General features: G+C 37.2%; 3 protein-coding genes and 2 non-coding genes across 9 annotated transcripts; 4 read left to right on the forward strand and 1 right to left on the reverse strand.

Moving 5' to 3' along the window:
• Nucleotides 1-554: 554 nt before the first annotated feature.
• On the forward strand, nt 555-8,487 carry LOC147278491 (uncharacterized). 4 transcript variants are annotated; one of them, XR_015123351.1, is made up of 16 exons: nt 555-803; nt 1,078-1,162; nt 1,236-1,305; nt 1,483-1,619; nt 1,749-1,819; nt 1,904-1,985; nt 2,071-2,201; nt 2,367-2,537; nt 2,616-2,927; nt 3,142-3,189; nt 3,282-3,322; nt 3,828-3,918; nt 4,003-4,201; nt 4,327-4,458; nt 5,165-5,926; nt 6,185-8,487. XR_015123351.1 is itself a non-coding variant. In XM_086250721.1 (16 exons), the coding sequence occupies exons 1-15, from the start codon at nt 635-637 to the stop codon at nt 5,874-5,876; spliced, it is 2,451 nt and encodes an 816-aa protein (XP_086106847.1). In that variant the 5' UTR covers nt 555-634; the 3' UTR covers nt 5,877; nt 6,110-8,487. The 4 variants fall into 4 exon arrangements, 3 of the variants coding, with proteins under 3 accessions (XP_086106847.1, XP_086106848.1, XP_086106846.1); XM_086250721.1 differs by having other exon boundaries at nt 5,165-5,877; nt 6,110-8,487; XM_086250722.1 differs by having other exon boundaries at nt 5,165-5,877.
• A 122-nt stretch (nt 8,488-8,609) lies between these two features.
• NDHU (Chaperone DnaJ-domain superfamily protein) lies at nt 8,610-10,174 on the reverse strand. The gene is made up of 4 exons (XM_086250724.1): nt 9,821-10,174; nt 9,669-9,730; nt 9,342-9,575; nt 8,610-8,919 (listed from the first exon to the last, which is right to left on the reverse strand). Exons 1-4 carry the CDS (start codon nt 10,101-10,103, stop codon nt 8,824-8,826), a joined length of 675 nt encoding a protein of 224 aa, XP_086106850.1. The 5' UTR covers nt 10,104-10,174; the 3' UTR covers nt 8,610-8,823.
• Nucleotides 10,175-10,285: 111 nt separating this feature from the next.
• On the forward strand, nt 10,286-10,357 carry TRNAD-GUC (transfer RNA aspartic acid (anticodon GUC)). The gene has a single exon. It is a non-coding gene; the product is annotated as a tRNA-Asp (tRNA).
• Nucleotides 10,358-11,446: 1,089 nt separating this feature from the next.
• TRNAD-GUC (transfer RNA aspartic acid (anticodon GUC)) lies at nt 11,447-11,518 on the forward strand. Its single transcript has one exon. It is a non-coding gene; the product is annotated as a tRNA-Asp (tRNA).
• Nucleotides 11,519-11,601: 83 nt separating this feature from the next.
• PEX10 (peroxin 10) lies at nt 11,602-15,371 on the forward strand. 2 transcript variants are annotated; one of them, XM_086252349.1, is made up of 11 exons: nt 11,602-11,962; nt 12,059-12,090; nt 12,183-12,272; nt 12,351-12,445; nt 12,550-12,760; nt 12,965-13,034; nt 13,133-13,211; nt 13,730-13,860; nt 14,078-14,172; nt 14,662-14,744; nt 14,830-15,371. In XM_086252349.1, exons 1-11 carry the CDS (start codon nt 11,761-11,763, stop codon nt 14,930-14,932), a joined length of 1,191 nt encoding a protein of 396 aa, XP_086108475.1. In that variant the 5' UTR covers nt 11,602-11,760; the 3' UTR covers nt 14,933-15,371. The 2 variants fall into 2 exon arrangements, with proteins under 2 accessions (XP_086108475.1, XP_086108474.1); XM_086252348.1 differs by having other exon boundaries at nt 11,603-11,962; nt 14,656-14,744.
• The last annotated feature ends 734 nt before the right edge of the window (nt 15,372-16,105 follow it).

Below are 16,105 nucleotides of genomic sequence, written 5' to 3' on the forward strand. Positions count from 1 at the left end.
GAAACCATACCGAACCATACCGAATTCATAGAACACTGGTATGATATGGTACCAGTTTTTAAAATGTCCATACCGTACCGATACCGTACCGAATAAAAATTTCGGTATAGTATCGGTATAGGGCTCATACCGTACCATACCGTACCGTACCCACCCCTAGCTAGAATAACAAGGAAAGAGGGAGTGTTCAGTTTGTGATTGTGGGTTGTGGGTAAGAAGGATGTGACCCGAATGAGAGCAAATTTACCGCATTTCGTGTGGAAGAGTATGGGCCGGGTCTTTGGGCCTATAAGGAGGCTAACTTGTGGTGCATTTCTTATGTAAACGACAGATCCATAGTCCGTCAATTAATAACGTGGGTTGACTCAAAGTTGGACCTTATCTATTTATCTCGGGCCTGAGAAGAGCTGAGGTTTGAGGCCCAAACGAATATGTGAATTTGAGTTGGACCTTAACTTGTTACAAAGCCCAAATTATAACCTTTCGCACCAAGAAACCGGAAATTTCTAACAAAGGTCGGTATATTTCCCTCGTTCTGTTGTACGTACATCGATTTGTGTTTTACTCTCTCCGACTGACAACTTGAGGATGATCTGAGCCTTGACTCACCGACTCGACTCGACTCGACTCGGCCATGGCGGTCCAGTTCAAATTCAGAAGCTCCGTGAACTTCGACTCGGTCGACATCGACGGCCGAACCTCCATCTCCGTTCGCGATCTCAAATCCAAGATCATTCGCCACAAGAACCTTAATATCTGCCAAGATTCCGATCTCGTCTTCTCTGACGCCATAACCGGTCAAGGTCAACTCTCTCGCCCTTCTTTTTTATTAACAGTCTATGCCGCTTGAATTTGCTATTGTCTCTATTTGGATGCCGAGAAAATTGAGTAGAAAGCCAATTGAGAGACACTACACTATAACATTGAATTTGCTATCGTCTCTATCGTCCGTTAAGTTTTTTCCGAAACACACACAATTTTGGTGTTTGGTACTTTGGTTGCATGGTATTGGTATTAAGGGGTAATTATGTTGTTAATTATATCGTAATATCCCTTTCTTTTTCGGATTGATTTCAGAGTACAACGACGAGAATATTCAAATTCCGCGTGGTTCGTGCGTGATAATCAAGAGAGTGCCCGCAGGATCATTACATGTGGATATGTAAGATTTGGTGTTTAATTGGAATTTCTATTCGTTGGTGATGGAAGTTTAATTTTTTTGACTATTGTGACAGGCCTCACTTCAACTCATTCCAGAATCTTCATAGCAAGGGATCCGTGAATGCTAAATCACTTGTTGCAGCGGTTTGTATCTTAAAATCTGCGCTCCCATTTTAAGCTGTATTTCTGCGTAGATAGTTCTTACTCACATTTGGAGCTCTTTTGCAATTTCAGATATGTTTGCTTGCTTGTCTTAGTTTTATTTTTTTAATTTTTTTTTTCATCCTACTTACTATTTTGGATAATTTGTATGTTTTACAGAATGTTGAGACAGTTGACTTTGATGACTTTGGGGTTGACTTGTATCCCGTTCCTGAGGCGACCTCTTTGAGTTCTGATTTGGATGCAGACAAGGAAGCTTGCATCCATGATTATGAGCCAAATAATGGCATCACAAGGTTTAGTTGTTTTCTTTCAATCATGATTTCCTAGTGTTTATGATTTGTTCTTTTCAGATTTCAGATGCATCAACTTCTTTAGTAGATTTTTGGTATTTATGTGATACATTTTTTTCACTGTGTATTTAGATGTTCGGAGCCGCCAAGATGTCAGAATCAGAAACTTGAAGCAAGCGGCCTTAGTGATGCTATTCCAGGAGGTATATGATGTTTGTGTTATTACTATTATTAGTCTTTATTCATGGGTTAGATCTATGCTTACCACACTGCAATATTTGATTTAGGTCATGTGCATGGTGGAGTTGAACACACCATACCACTGACAAAACCAAAGCCTGAAGTTCTAGAAGAAATGAATTTGGAAAAGTATGATATGCAGTTGTATCATCTTATTGTTTTTCTTGGTTTTCAGTCTCAAGCATCTGACATTTTTATCATTGTGTAAATGTAGGGTGGGCAATGTTAATCCCCTAGATATGCAACATGCTGATTGGCCATCGGAGCTGAAATGCTCCCTATGCAACTCATTTTTCAAGGAGGCCATGATGATACCATGCTGCCAGCACAGTTTTTGTGAGAAATGTAAGTTTAGTGTCTGATAGCTTTATTTCTTTCATTCCTAGACATCTACTGCATAATATCACCTTTTCTCTTTCCTCCCAGAAACCCTACTTCATGTTCTGTTAGGCATTAGTAATTCTAGGCAGTAACCTGAATGTGATAACTTTTGCATCTTTTTGGGTTCAGGCATTTGTCAAGTGCTACTTGAGAAGGAAAAATGTCCCAAGTGTTTTTCAACCAAATGCAGAGTAGAAGATTTGCTACCGAATGTATCTCTTAGACAAGCAATTGAGCATTTCCTAGAGTCTCAAATTTTAATCACTGGTCCAGGCAATGCTTGTTCCCAATATGCTCCAGGTAGAAGTTTAATATATTTATATTCTCACTGAGCTCCACTACAGTCCTGTTTTTAACTATTTAAAAATGTACAAACAGATGTAGAGTCTGGAATTCAGGCAAAAGATGTGTCTTGTGGTGGAACTATTTTACAAAGAGAGTCAGAGTTGCCTCATTCTCCTGAAACAGGGATGGGATCTAGTCATTTCTTGGCAAAATCTGCTTATAACTCATCATTCAGAAAAGATGCACGTAATCTTTACAGTTCAAATAACTTTCCGAAATTTCCTCCATTTTTGCACAAGAAAAATCAAATAGATGGAGAAAGACATGGTTCTACTCGTGTGTTTTCTGATGACTTGGCAGGCTTTGATGATTTCCAAGGGGAAAGCAAGCCTATGCATGAGGAAGGTATCATCTTTCTAGAATTTCAGTTCATTCACTCTTGATTTCTGGGCCTCATGTTATTATGTTGTATATTTCAAACGCTACATTTGTTTTCTGGTCATGAAATTTTGTTTGCTGGAATTAGACTTTTCGTATTCTCTTTGTTGTATAACTAATGGTAATATCTTTTTAACTCCATATTGAAGCTCTAATCTATCATTTTCTGATGTGGTTCCAGCTGAACCCGCATTAAAGAAAAAGAAGCCACATTGGGTTTATACGGCAGGTAGCATCTAACCTTTGGTACTTTGTTGCCTCTTTAGCTAGACATTATCTTGGCATATATCTCCTTTTCTAACAATCACACTAATTTTTCAGGCGGTGATAGGAGTTTCTTGGAGACTGGAAAGCGCAGAAAGGTATTAACTGTGAAAGTAGGCATGTGAAATTTTTTTATATTTGTTTTTTGGAAAGCCAAACTAAAATGTCACTCTTCGGGGGACATTATTGGCAACTTAAGGAATGCCCCAACTCATGGGTTTATATTTTGCAAATTATCATTAGAAAATCATTGTTGAGATTCTCTTCGTAGGATCTTTGCAATAAAAAGTTGCTATTTGTTTTCTGTTTGAGCTTACCCTAGCAGTTGCTATCGATGCACTGTTTGAGAAATTATTCTGCTTTACAGCCTTTTTTTAGGTTTAGGTGCTAAGACCACAGATTCTACTTATAATTATGAGTGGCTTCACCCTTTTTTTTTTCCCTCAAAAGTGGTATACATGTTTGTAAACTCAGGCTGTAATATTAGATAAATTAAAGAAAATGTAATAAATCTAACAGAGGTCGTTCATGCATGCTGTGGCATTCTTTTTTATTTGGGAGCTTTTTGACTGATACTGATGTATACTTGTCTCTATGAATCAGGGGGACCGTACCTGTTACATGTGTGGTTCTCCGGAGCATTTCATAAGAGACTGTCCAGTTGCTTCCAGTCCTCATCCTATGATTCATCCAGGTATGGAATAGATAAGTTGCGTGCATTATTTCGTTACTATTATGAAGTCTTTATCTGTGATATTGACCTGTTTGTGGATTCCAGGAAATGCAATCTTTCCAGGAGCTATGCCAGGCTATGCACCATTGTACTGGAATGGGGCTCCCTTTCCTCATGCCCGGCCCTTTGGAAACCTATATGGAAATCATGGGATGACGGGTTTTAATACAACTCTCGTCCCTTCTGCTCCTTTCGCTGTTCCTACATACAGGCCATCTATGTATAACTCGATTTCTGCCTTTGGGTAGGTTCATTTTAATCATAAATTGATTGCTGTATGTAAGTTATTGGTTAATATTGATCCTCAATTACATAAAGTATCCTTCATCAATTTGCGTTTTAGTGATTTGACACCGAAACATCTTGCAGTGGATATATGAGGATGGGAGGTACAGCCCCTTTGCCAGGAACTGGTGAAGACGGCTATTTAAGTCGTTCGGAGTTTCTGGATCTTCAAGATTGGGAAAAGAGAAGAAAAATTTCAAATGAGAATTTGAGAAGGTAAGTCTGTATTTATGTTTGATAGATGTGTCTTTTCCATTTTCTTTCTCTTTTTATTAGAAATTCTGTACAAGGTTCCAACAATCTGAATTTTTAACAATAGAAGCTTCATTTTGGGGTATTCTGCATCATGCCATCTGTTGAATTTTCATTTACATTCCAGTTATTTATATGTATTGCCTTTCCTATTCCTTTTACATTCCATTTGTTATGAGAATTATTCTTTATTTTTAGAGTAGAAACAATGCTTGTAGAGTTTTTTATTTTTTATTTTTAAATCATAAATATAATTTTCCCTCTAGCCTTTGCAGTGACATTCATTTTACTTTGAACCAGATGACTAGATATTTCTAATCCTCTAGCCTTAGTAAGGGCTTCTTGCCTTTAAGTTATTGGCTCTACTTCTCTAAAAGTTGAACAGTGGGTTTGAATTGGGTCACTTGGTATCTTGTCACGAATAGGCACCCGGAAAGTGTCTATCGGACTTAAAGTCTCTCTCTCTCTCTCACACACACACACACATACACACACACACACACACAGTTCAACATTTTAAAGTTATGCATGGAATCTGTTTAAAATAAATAAGGGCATAGGTATCTGCTACTTTGTTGTACTATTTTGGCTTTGAAATACATTATTTGTTTTGGTTATTATTATTATATAAATAGACCTGATTTTTATTAGTGACTTTTTTCTGCACCAGAGAACAATCCCTTGATGATGATGAAGACCGTGATTTTAATAAGAGGCATCAGTACAGTGGGATAGCCAGATTACATGAACATAAATCTTGTCCAAACAGGGAAAAGAGCATAAGTTACTCTGAGGGCGGCTCTACTGAAGGGTCCCAGAGGCAATATCGCCATCATAATCACATGGGTGATAACATGCACTCTGTTGATGGTAAACAGAAGAGTTGTCGCTTGGTAGTTGGTGATAGAGATCAGAAGCTGCATCATCGCACGGAGAGATCAAGTTCAGAGGTAGATGATATGCCAAGTAGCTCCAGTTGGCACAGTGAAGAGAAACACAAACACTATCATAGAATCTCCAGAAAACAAAAGGAAAGAAGAGAGCATTGTGGAAGTGGTTCTAGTCGGAGTCGTAATCAAAGTAACAGTGAGAAAGATAATAAGAGAAAGAGAATTGAGCAAGATTTCAAAAGGTACAATCAGAAACATCCCAGACACTTGGGATCTGGTTTAGAACAGAGTGTTTCCAGTGATAAGAAAAAACTACGGAAAGAGAGTAGTCACAGTTCTAGACATTCTAAGCACAATGCGAAGTCTAATGTTGATGAGCCGAGTCATGACAGGTGGCAGATGGTTAGTGGGTCGGATGAAGATGGTGCAGAAGGTTATCAGTATTGTAAGGGGAAAAGAGTACATGAAAGAAATAGCAGGGATGATTTCTGAGGTAAATGGTGTAGATGAAGTCACATTTCTCAACTTTGGTGTTCTATCTGGTACTCTTTCATTTCAGTTTAGATATTTGTATTAGTTCAAGTATTAGCTCTATTTGTTTTTTTGGAAAAAAAAAAAAAAAAGCTGCCTATACTGTTGAAAGTGACATATTTAGCACAATTATTTGGACATATGTAGGATACTTCTGATCTAATCTGAATTCTCTGTTGGTTTTGTTGATACAGATCTAATTGACTGGTCGGCTTTTGGACAGTAACTTTTTTTTAATATCTGCTAACTAACGCTATTGTGATCCTTAGCTTGATCCTTAGGGAAGGGCTAGCAAACAAAAGTTTAACCAGAGCAGCAATTGTTGATAGTCATAGGGCTCGGATGCTTTTTGCTGTTCCCAAAAATTACTTTTGCAGACATGTTGAAGCCGGTGAAGGTATGTTCCCTTTCAGAAAAAAAAAAAAATATTAAGAGATGGCAATCAAAGGGAGGTCATGGTTACTTCTCTTTTTCTTTCAATTATTCTGTCAGAATTAGCTGCTATTTTTTGCTATAATATATCCCTGGCAAAGATGGACCTAAAAGATTAAAAAAAAAAAAAAAATAGTCTGTATATTAATGCTTGGCATCCAACAACTTCCATTTCATCTAAAGGATGGTTCAGGTAATTTCACTTGTGATTCGGATCCTCTCTGATGTACTTCAAATGGAGAGGTTCAGTTGATACATTTTCAGCTGTTATATTGCAATCGGATGCTGGAAAGAATTCATCACTAAAAAGATGTTTTATTTATACACAATTGCTTTCAGCTGTCAGATTATGATTTGAATGCTGTAATCAACCTACTGGACATCTCCATTTGAACTTTAATTCAAAGGGGAGGATCTGAATTCGTTCACTTGTTATCTTGAGGTGGATGGTCACAAGTGTACTTTCGCAACACTCTTAATAGTCGACTGGTATTATTTATTATATTTTTAAAATTAGAGTTGCATTTAGTCTTTTCTATTAGTTTCCATGTTAGGTACTTTGCTCAAGTTCATCTAGATGACTGTTGGTTGGTATTCAATTTTAGGTAAAAGGCTAGTAGCATCATCATTTACGCCAATGTGGGTATTTATTAGTCATGTTACCACTAGGCTTTGTTTTTTTTTTAATTTTTTTTTTAATCATGAAGATTGGGCCTGCCTATTTATGAGAAGATCAGTCTTTATGTGAAACTTTGTATGTATCATAGAAGTCAGTAATCCTTTCTCAGTATTACGCATGCAGACATTAGTTTTGAAAAGACATTTTTGTTGGGACGGGCCCTGCTTCTTTTGATGGATAATTTTGCATTGTGATTTCTTGTTATTATTCTGGTATCTCACATACTTGGTTGAAGAAAAAAGTTGAAAAGATAGAATGCATGAGTATGAGAACTGCAAAAATTCATAGGCTAAGCAATCCTAAGAATGCCTCAGAATGTTGTGTCTGATTTGATAAGCTAGTGTTTCTCTTGTTAAATTTTAAATTTGTTCTTCCTTGGTTTTTTCTTGGCAAATAAGTAGAGGGTTGCTGCTGTAAGTTTTATGTTCTAGTGGCAAATATTTTATGTTTGTTCTTACTACTGCCTAGGTTCTTCATGGACTTGGCAACCATTATTTGTAGGAAGTCTAGTGGTCTTTGAGTTATGTGAAGTTGCATTTATAGTCACTGCTGGTTTGGCTCAGTGAGTCAGACTCACCCATTCTTATTCTGATTGCCATGCTTAATCATATAACTTTGTTTGTTTCATACGTAATGTTATGCTCATTTGTTTGGGGGGAGTGCCAGAGATTAAATGACAGTTTTAATGGTATTATCAGAAAAAATATTTCCAAATTTAAAACAAAGAGAGTTGAATCCTTCTTTCTCCTAGTGAAATTTCCAAATCTTTATTCAAATAGTTTGGAACATTTTAATTTTTTTTCAAAAAATCCTACTGTGCAGATCAACTGTGTTTTAAAAAAAAAAAAAAAAAAAAAAATCTTTTTTGTGTTTTTTAGAGATCATGTGCATTTAAGTATTTTTTAATGCTCAATATTCCAAAAAATCAAATATAACGTATTTGTGTATTTTGTTAATGTATATTAATCTTTATAGGATAATGTTGAATATATTGAGAAAATTCTACCGGTATTATAATATTATATTCAGATGAAACGGAAGAGGATACATCTTTTATACAAAATCAGGCTCCAGTTTTTTAAATCTATGTTTAATCTCTGATGAACTTTTTCCGGCAGTTTAATTGTATGAGTTTAACCACTGGTAGAACTACCCTATGAATTTTTCTCCATGGATTGCTGCTTAATACGACTTACGGCCGCTGAAAACGATCTACAAATACAATTCAAAGAGAGAACCGTCTATAGAATAAGACTGGTTATTTTGAGAAGTATGATTTTAGCACTCCAAAAATGACTTCTTGCCTCTACACTCACATTCACACATGAGATGAGGTGTGTATAACGGTAATTTTGGAGTGTTAAGATCATCTCCCTATTTTTAGCAGTGCTAAAAAAAAAGGGTAATGATAGTGGAATTATGTCATTGCCTCACATTTGTGGTACCACAAGATGTGGCTTCCTAGTCACTTTTAATCTCTTCCTCTTTTTCTCTAACAGGGTGGTTAAGAAGCCACATTATGTGATACCACAAATGTGGTATAATAACATGATCTCTCTAGCATTATCCAAAAAAAATTAGGCTTTACGAAAGAGAAGTTTTTATATATATTTTCCTCCCCCTAAATACTACTACACTCAACTTAGAAACTAGAATAAATTTGATTGCATCATTGCAACTCAACACTGTAACACTCACCAACCTATTATTGCAATGTTAAGAAACTGCAAAGAGGCTATGCATTTAATTATACAAGGTTCCAAGTTGGCAAGTTGCAGCAAAGGTATTATTATCTATCTATCGATTAAGGGCTATGGATAATATGAAGGACAGTATCAACCATCCCAATGCGAAGTATCCCACCAATCTTGTGGGCCCTGTGTCCTCTGGTTCCTGCAATAAAGATTATTTCAACAGTCAGTTATTCATGTTCTGACTGACATCCTAAACGAGACTAGAGAAGGACTTGCATGGACTGGACCTGAAGAACCGAAGCTACAGCTGGACTTTAAAGAACTCAAATTATAATGAACTAAAATCCATGGCTGCAATTGAACTGGTTATGACCAAATTGCAGTTATCTTTGACAGAGACAGAAAGGCTTAACCTGATCAAGTCAACTGATTTGTGAAATTACAAACAAATAAGAGTAACATTAAACATATCGTATTGATGCTACCTCTCTAATAAAAGCCGTTTTTATTGGAGAGGTGATATTAATGTTGTATAAAAAATAAGGTAGAAATAGTTTTATTAAAAAATAATCTGGGATAAATTAAACTTGAAGTGGCTAAAGAGAGAGTTGAGGAAGCAACCTGTATTGGCGGCGGTTCTTGTTGGGGTGCTCTGGTTGTCTCAACCTCAAAAGGCCAGACGTACGTATCTGGTTTTGCACTCCTGGCCAGGCTCCAATCGTATAATCTTCGCTCATCCCCAGATGACAAAATTGTATACGACTCTTTTAAAGGTTCCAGATTGTTGTTTAGCTCCTCTTCATCTAATCCCTGGATCATTAGTTCGTCAAGCTTGGTTTTATATGCAACTGCAACCTGTTTAAACAGAACAATAATACTTAAATGTTTGTTTTAAGAAAATTGTTAAAATTATGTCACAATAATTAAGCAAAGAAGTTAAGTTGTGACCTGATCGTAGGAGCATCCTCTTTGAAGTCCAAGCCGGCCATAATGATCTACATCTGTAATTGCTGCATTATTCTAAACAAATTTTTTGTCAATTAAAGTGTCAACTGGAAAACTTGTTCAATTTGAAGATGAATACGGCTGATCAATATTACGTATGCCACGAAGTGCTCGCTCAACATTGAGAGCAGAAATTAGAGAAGGTGGTTCTTTGGGAACTTCAATGGAACTCTCATCTGTATCCGCCTGTGTCGCAGCAGCAGTAGTCTCTGCCGCCGAGACATCACTGGAGCTTCTAATGCAAAAGCTGCGCGGTTTTGGTGCAAACCTGATGATTGAATTTGAGAATATACAAGTACCATTTTTTGGCGTTGGAATAGGAAAGCCTTTCTGGGCATCTATGTATATTACAGTAGAGGTGGAAGTTGACACAGCCATTGGCGTTCTCTGTTTGGTGTTTGCCAATGCCACTGGAGACTGGAGTTTTGCTTGGTGGCAGATAAGGCTCGGCTTCTTTTCCCACCAAACAATTGTTATCTGCTAAGTGTGTACCACACCCTTTTTTTACAACGCGTCCTTTTGGTATAAATTGATATATTGATTAAATCTTGAACAACCGAGTCGTTGTAGTATAGTGGTAAGTATTCCCGCCTGTCACGCGGGTGACCCGGGTTCGATCCCCGGCAACGGCGTTTTAATTTTGGTTAGAAAAAGTTGAGTTATACGACGTGTCATTTTATCCCCATACCAGTGTTTTTTTGTGCTCCGTCTCTGTTTCTCCTCGGTGGCCACAAAACTCTCCGTCTTTCTATTTTTGGGATTATGATTTCCTTTTTTCTTTTTCCTTTGGATTATGATTTCCTAATCTCTATATATAAGAAGACCCCTCCCCTTTCGATTACCATCGTTAAAACCCTTATTGCTTTCTTTCTTTCATAATTGATGGCCTCCAGTAAGAAGATGGCGGCTGTTACTTCACAATGTCTTTACCTTGTTTCTTTCTTATCCTGGATAAATTGTTGGATCCCATTGACCATGTTCGATTTGCTGTTGTTCGCAAGGAATAGCATTCACTTGCAAAGGTGTGACGTATTGCATCTTCAAAAAATTTCAATTGAACCAAAGCAAGGTCTTGACGATGAGATAACTACTAATAGCTTCTACTTCAAGGTTTATAAGTTTGTGTTCGAGGACCAAATTAGACAAATCCATTGTGAAACATGTTTGAGATAAAAAAAACATTGGAGATGAGGCTATCTTCGTGAGTGATCACAGTAATTCGATATCTGTTTTGACTTGAGTTTTTTCGGTTGTCAACCAAATTTTATAATTTACATCGATAATTATTTTTGTAAAACACCACCAGATTTATGTTCAAAAACCCAAATTTTGAATTTAAATGACAAAACAATCACACAAATTACTCTCATAAATATTTAAAGTGTGAGCGCATAACACCTGGCACCTGGTGTTTGGGTTACGTCATCAATTTTTTTTGGGGTTAAAACATGGGCTGTGCTAACTGCTAAGTGCTAGCTAGCTTCCTCCATCTCTCTTACTTTTAATTTTATTTTGAGCAAAGTTAACTACATTAGAGCTTAGGCTAGTAACTCTTTCCTTCTCTCTCTATATGAATATATTTTATGTCTCACTACATTATTGGAATTTTATTCTAGTGTGGAACCTACATATATGTGAGAAATGAAAATAGATATATTAGAAAAGCAGTGCAAAACAAACAATCATTAAATATTTAAATCTCTAAACGTAGAAACAATCGAGTCGTTGTAGTATAGTGGTAAGTATTCCCGCCTGTCACGCGGGTGACCCGGGTTCGATCCCCGGCAACGGCGCTTTATTTTTTTAGTTCGAAAATGTTGGTTTATACGACGTCTCGTTTTATCCTCATACCATTTTTCTTCTGTCTCCGTCTCTGTTTCTCTTTGGTGACCACAAAACTCTCCGTCCTTCTGTTTCTGCCTTTCACTGAAATTCATTTCTCACTTCTCAGTGTTTAGGTTTACGAAACTGGAATTGCAATTACGAGCTCTGAACAGATTACAGAGTAGAGGCTCCCATTCCCAAAGAGTACTTTATGGGTCGGAACGAGGCAGCTGGGTTGGGCCAGCAGGTTGGGCCGAGCGGAGGGGAACCGGGTCCAAGCAGCGCTGACCCGGGTTCGGCACGTCGTTTCCCACTGGCGGCTCAGCCGGAGGTGATGAGAGCGGCCGAGAAGGACGACCAGTACGCCTCCTTCGTCTACGACGCTTGTCGCGACGCTTTCCGCCACCTTTTCGGTTTGTCAATTGTCAATTGTTTATTGTCGAACCATTAATTGTTATTTGAATTTGAGGTAATGAGCTCTCAGCTAATTGATTTTCACACTGGCTCAGGTACAAGAGTAGCTGTTACGTACCAGAACGAGGTTGGCCCCTTCTTCAATTTCTAAGCTTTAATGGGTATTGATTACTAGTTCCATCCATGGAGTCCATCATTCTTGTTTTTTCGTTTTGGCAGACAAAGCTTCTTGGGCAAATGCTTTACTACGTTTTGACAACTGGGTCGGGCCAGCAAACTCTGGGCGAAGAATACTGCGACATCACTCAGGTTTATCTATTTTTAGCTTCTAATTATCTTTTTGGAACCCCACTTCTGTAATTTGATGTTTGATACTTGTTTCTTTAGGTTGCAGGACCTTATGGGCTGCCTCCAACCCCAGCAAGGCGTGCCCTTTTCATTGTGTACCAGACGGCACTTCCTTATATTGCAGAACGAATTAGGTCCCAACTCCCCACCCCGCTTTTTGATTTTCAGTATCCACCAATCTTTTTATATCATTTTATTTAATTTACTCATGGAAATTTCTGAAATTTCCTGTACACAGCTCTAGAGCTGCTTCCCGTGGCATTGTCCTTGCTGATTCTGTGTCTGATGAGCTCTATGGCAACAATGCTTCTATCAGCAATGATGCCCAATCTTCTTCAACCACTGAGACTTCATCTTCCTCCACATCGAGGGCATCTGTTTCGGCTTTCACAAGCTTGAAAGAGAAATTTAATCAATTATGGCTTAATGCTGTTCGGAGATGGCCTACAGTATGATCTCTTGGGATTCATTTCACCTTCTTATTTTTACTTACAAGTTGTTTGCTGTTTTTTTTATGTTTACTTGCCAGAATGCCTTCAGTGTTTTTGTGTTTATTCTTCATTCTTTCAATGTCACCACCTTTAATTGGTGATCAAATAACCGGGGAGGATTGCTTTTTGTAGTTAATATCTCTATGATGCTGGTGCTTCCAGGTGCTCCCTATAGCTCGAGAATTTTTGCAATTGGTTATTCGTGCTAACCTCATGTTCTTTTACTTTGAAGGTGATTTCTGCGTTTAAAGGCTCATGTATTATAGTGAAATTTCTAATAAAGATTTGGGGACAGAAACTAATTTTCTTCCTGTCATCGATTCTCTGCAGGCCTCTATTATCATATATCAAAACGTGCAGCAGGAATTCGTTATGTGTTCATTGGAAAACCATCTAACCAAAGGCCCAGGTATGGATTTATATTATAATGAAATCTCATTTAGCCACTTTTCTCAGAAGTATGCGTGAAAGGTATATTATTTGTTGATACCTCCTTCCTTCCAGTATGAACATATTTTGTTATGCCGATATTCCTATGGAAACATACTTGTGTTTTTCATCTGCACTGTTTCTCTTCTCTGGCCTGTTATCAGAAATTGAACATGTCTTAGTATTTTGGTGACTACTTTTCGCTTGTGATGATTGAAGAGATTGGCAGTTCTCTGGATTCTTATTACAATATTTAACTACCAACAGGTTGAGCATGTCTAAGAATCTGTGATTGATCTAGCCACATCTCATTGAGTCATATTGGGATCTGTTTGCAATTTTCTTTTATTCTTCTTTTGATCAAGACCTGGTTTTGTTGGCTTGCCCCTACTGCACTTTTTCTGCTCTTGGTTATTTCCCCCATTTGTTTCTGAACATCATTTAGTAATATTATACAGCAATTCTCTATCCATAAACTCCAGACTCACTTGAATGCAGATACCAAATTCTGGGCATATTTCTACTGATTCAGCTTTGTATCATTGCTGCGGAAGGACTGAGGCGTAGCAATTTATCCTCTATTGCAAGTTCAGCTCATCAGACTTTTGGTACCCACCAAACTTCAGCAGGTCAGTATCTTTAGCAGTTAATCTTAAAAAGTGATAAGATTAACTTTGAGCATTGTCAGATCATGCAGCCATTCTTTTTGTGGAACACAGGTCGTTGAGTTGTTTTGAGTTCCTAGCTAATTGTTCTTCATGGTGATATATTAAGTACTGTTTTTTTTTTTTTTCTTTTATTAGTAGCTACGTTTACAATCTGTTGCTTTCCATTGTGGGTTTATAGGTCGAGATTTACCTGTGTTAAATGAGGAAGGCAATTTGATATCAATGGATGCTGCCAAGGGAAGTTGGGTCTCTGATTCATCATTGACTTCAGAGGTATTCCAATCATCTAACTGAACTTTTCTCCTCTTTTTGATGGTGGTGTATTCTTATTTGCCCTTTGGTTGACCAGGCAATAGGCATGTTCTTTATGAGAAACTGAAGATTTTAGTTTCTGAGTCAAAGGATGAAGATAAGATAACTGGAGATTATTAACAAAGTACATAGTTAGAAATATGCAAATACTGGTTTCTACAACATGAAGATGATGCCTTTCCTTGGCCTGTATGTTGCATAATTCCATGCATTGCTCATCTATTATGGTGGTTACAATTTCTATACCTGTATATTCTGTATTTGGTCTTATGCATTATGATGTCACAACAAACTTCTGTAATGTGAATGGGTCAATTCACCAAAACTGTCACTTACTTAATTGTACATAGAATTGGATTTGGTTCTTGTGCTGGAAATAAGCATCACTATCATGTGATCTCTTCGGAATAATTTGACCGACTCAAATCGGTTAATTTTTTTAAGTCTCAGGCCAGTGGGATTAGCAAATGTACACTCTGTTTGAGTAATCGACAACAGCCAACTGCCACACCTTGTGGTCATGTATTTTGCTGGTACTGACTCCTTGCATTTTGATTAATCCTTTGCGCTATAATCTATCTTCCTTTCTTTCTCTGATTTAACATGCTCTATTTGCAGGAGTTGCATTATGGAATGGTGCAATGAAAAGCCTGAATGCCCCCTCTGCCGGACTCCCATAACTCATTCAAGCCTAGTCTGTTTGTACCATTCAGACTTCTAGCATTTGATCATGGTGAACTACAGTTTTTTTTTCGGGGTTGATGGTGAACTACAGTTTTCAGTTAACAGGGGGAAACAAATTGCAGTCAAGCAACTTTTCCCCTTGTTCAATGGTGAAAGGAGATATGAAGTTATTGTCCGAAACTGAGAATAATAGATTAGACTAGAATGCCCCCATGTGCCTAAAATGGTGGGTTGTAAACTTGTCATTGCGTCATCTGTCAAGCAATAGGTTTCTCATGTCCCTTGAGAAAATGGGATATTTTTCTCTCAAATCTGTAGCAGGAACTCATAACTAGAAGATAGAAAATTGATATGCTTGACTTATACTATATGCAGCAAGATTGTAACGCATGATTATGGGCAAATAATTTTGTTGTCTAGAATAGAATCTGCTTCGAAACTCTTTTTGAGGGTGGCTTTAGAATGGAACAAAGATATTGACTAGGCAAACCCCAAGGACTTACGATATTACATTAATACATTTAATCCAACTCGGTAAGTGTAAAAATCTACCATTGATTGAGACCAAATATTGGGTTTCTTAAAGGATATTATTGTGATCTAACGGAGAATTCTTACTTGGAAATTGGAATCTCTCAAACATCAGAGAAAAAATATTAATATTAAAATTAAAAAAGTCCAAAATGAAGGTCACTCAGGATTCGTTTGGTTCACGAAAATCAATTCTTTTACATTTTCTGAGAGAAAGGAATGTGAAATTCTTTTTTCTGTGCTTAGTAATCTTGAAAAAGTAAACTAGAAATTAGAAATGAAAAGTGTCAATTTTTTAATTATATTCTCATTTATTATTTATTTTGAAATAATAAAAAGTTAGTTTTGTCCAAAAGAAGCAATAAATGTTTTCTCAAGTTAGAGCAAGTGTTTTATTTTCCCCTCAATAAGGGCATCAGATTTCCTTGGACTATGAATTGATTTACTTTTTTTTTTACTTACCAAACATGAGCATGAGATTGATTTCTCATTCTCAAGTCTCCAAAACTTGAATCAAATGCGCTTTTAGTGTTGAATCCTTTTTTGAGGAAAGACGTGGCAACTTCTTGGGCTTAGCCCACCCAATGTACCCAAAGACTTGGAATAGATTGGGCTTAGTCCAGTAAACCAGACATCAAAAAGTGTAAAAAAAACTGATACACTGCATCTCATCCGTTGG

This window comes from Dryas octopetala, chromosome 7 (assembly GCF_963921425.1).
Source record: "Dryas octopetala chromosome 7, drDryOcto1.1, whole genome shotgun sequence".
NCBI classification, from domain to species: Eukaryota; Viridiplantae; Streptophyta; class Magnoliopsida; order Rosales; family Rosaceae; genus Dryas; species Dryas octopetala.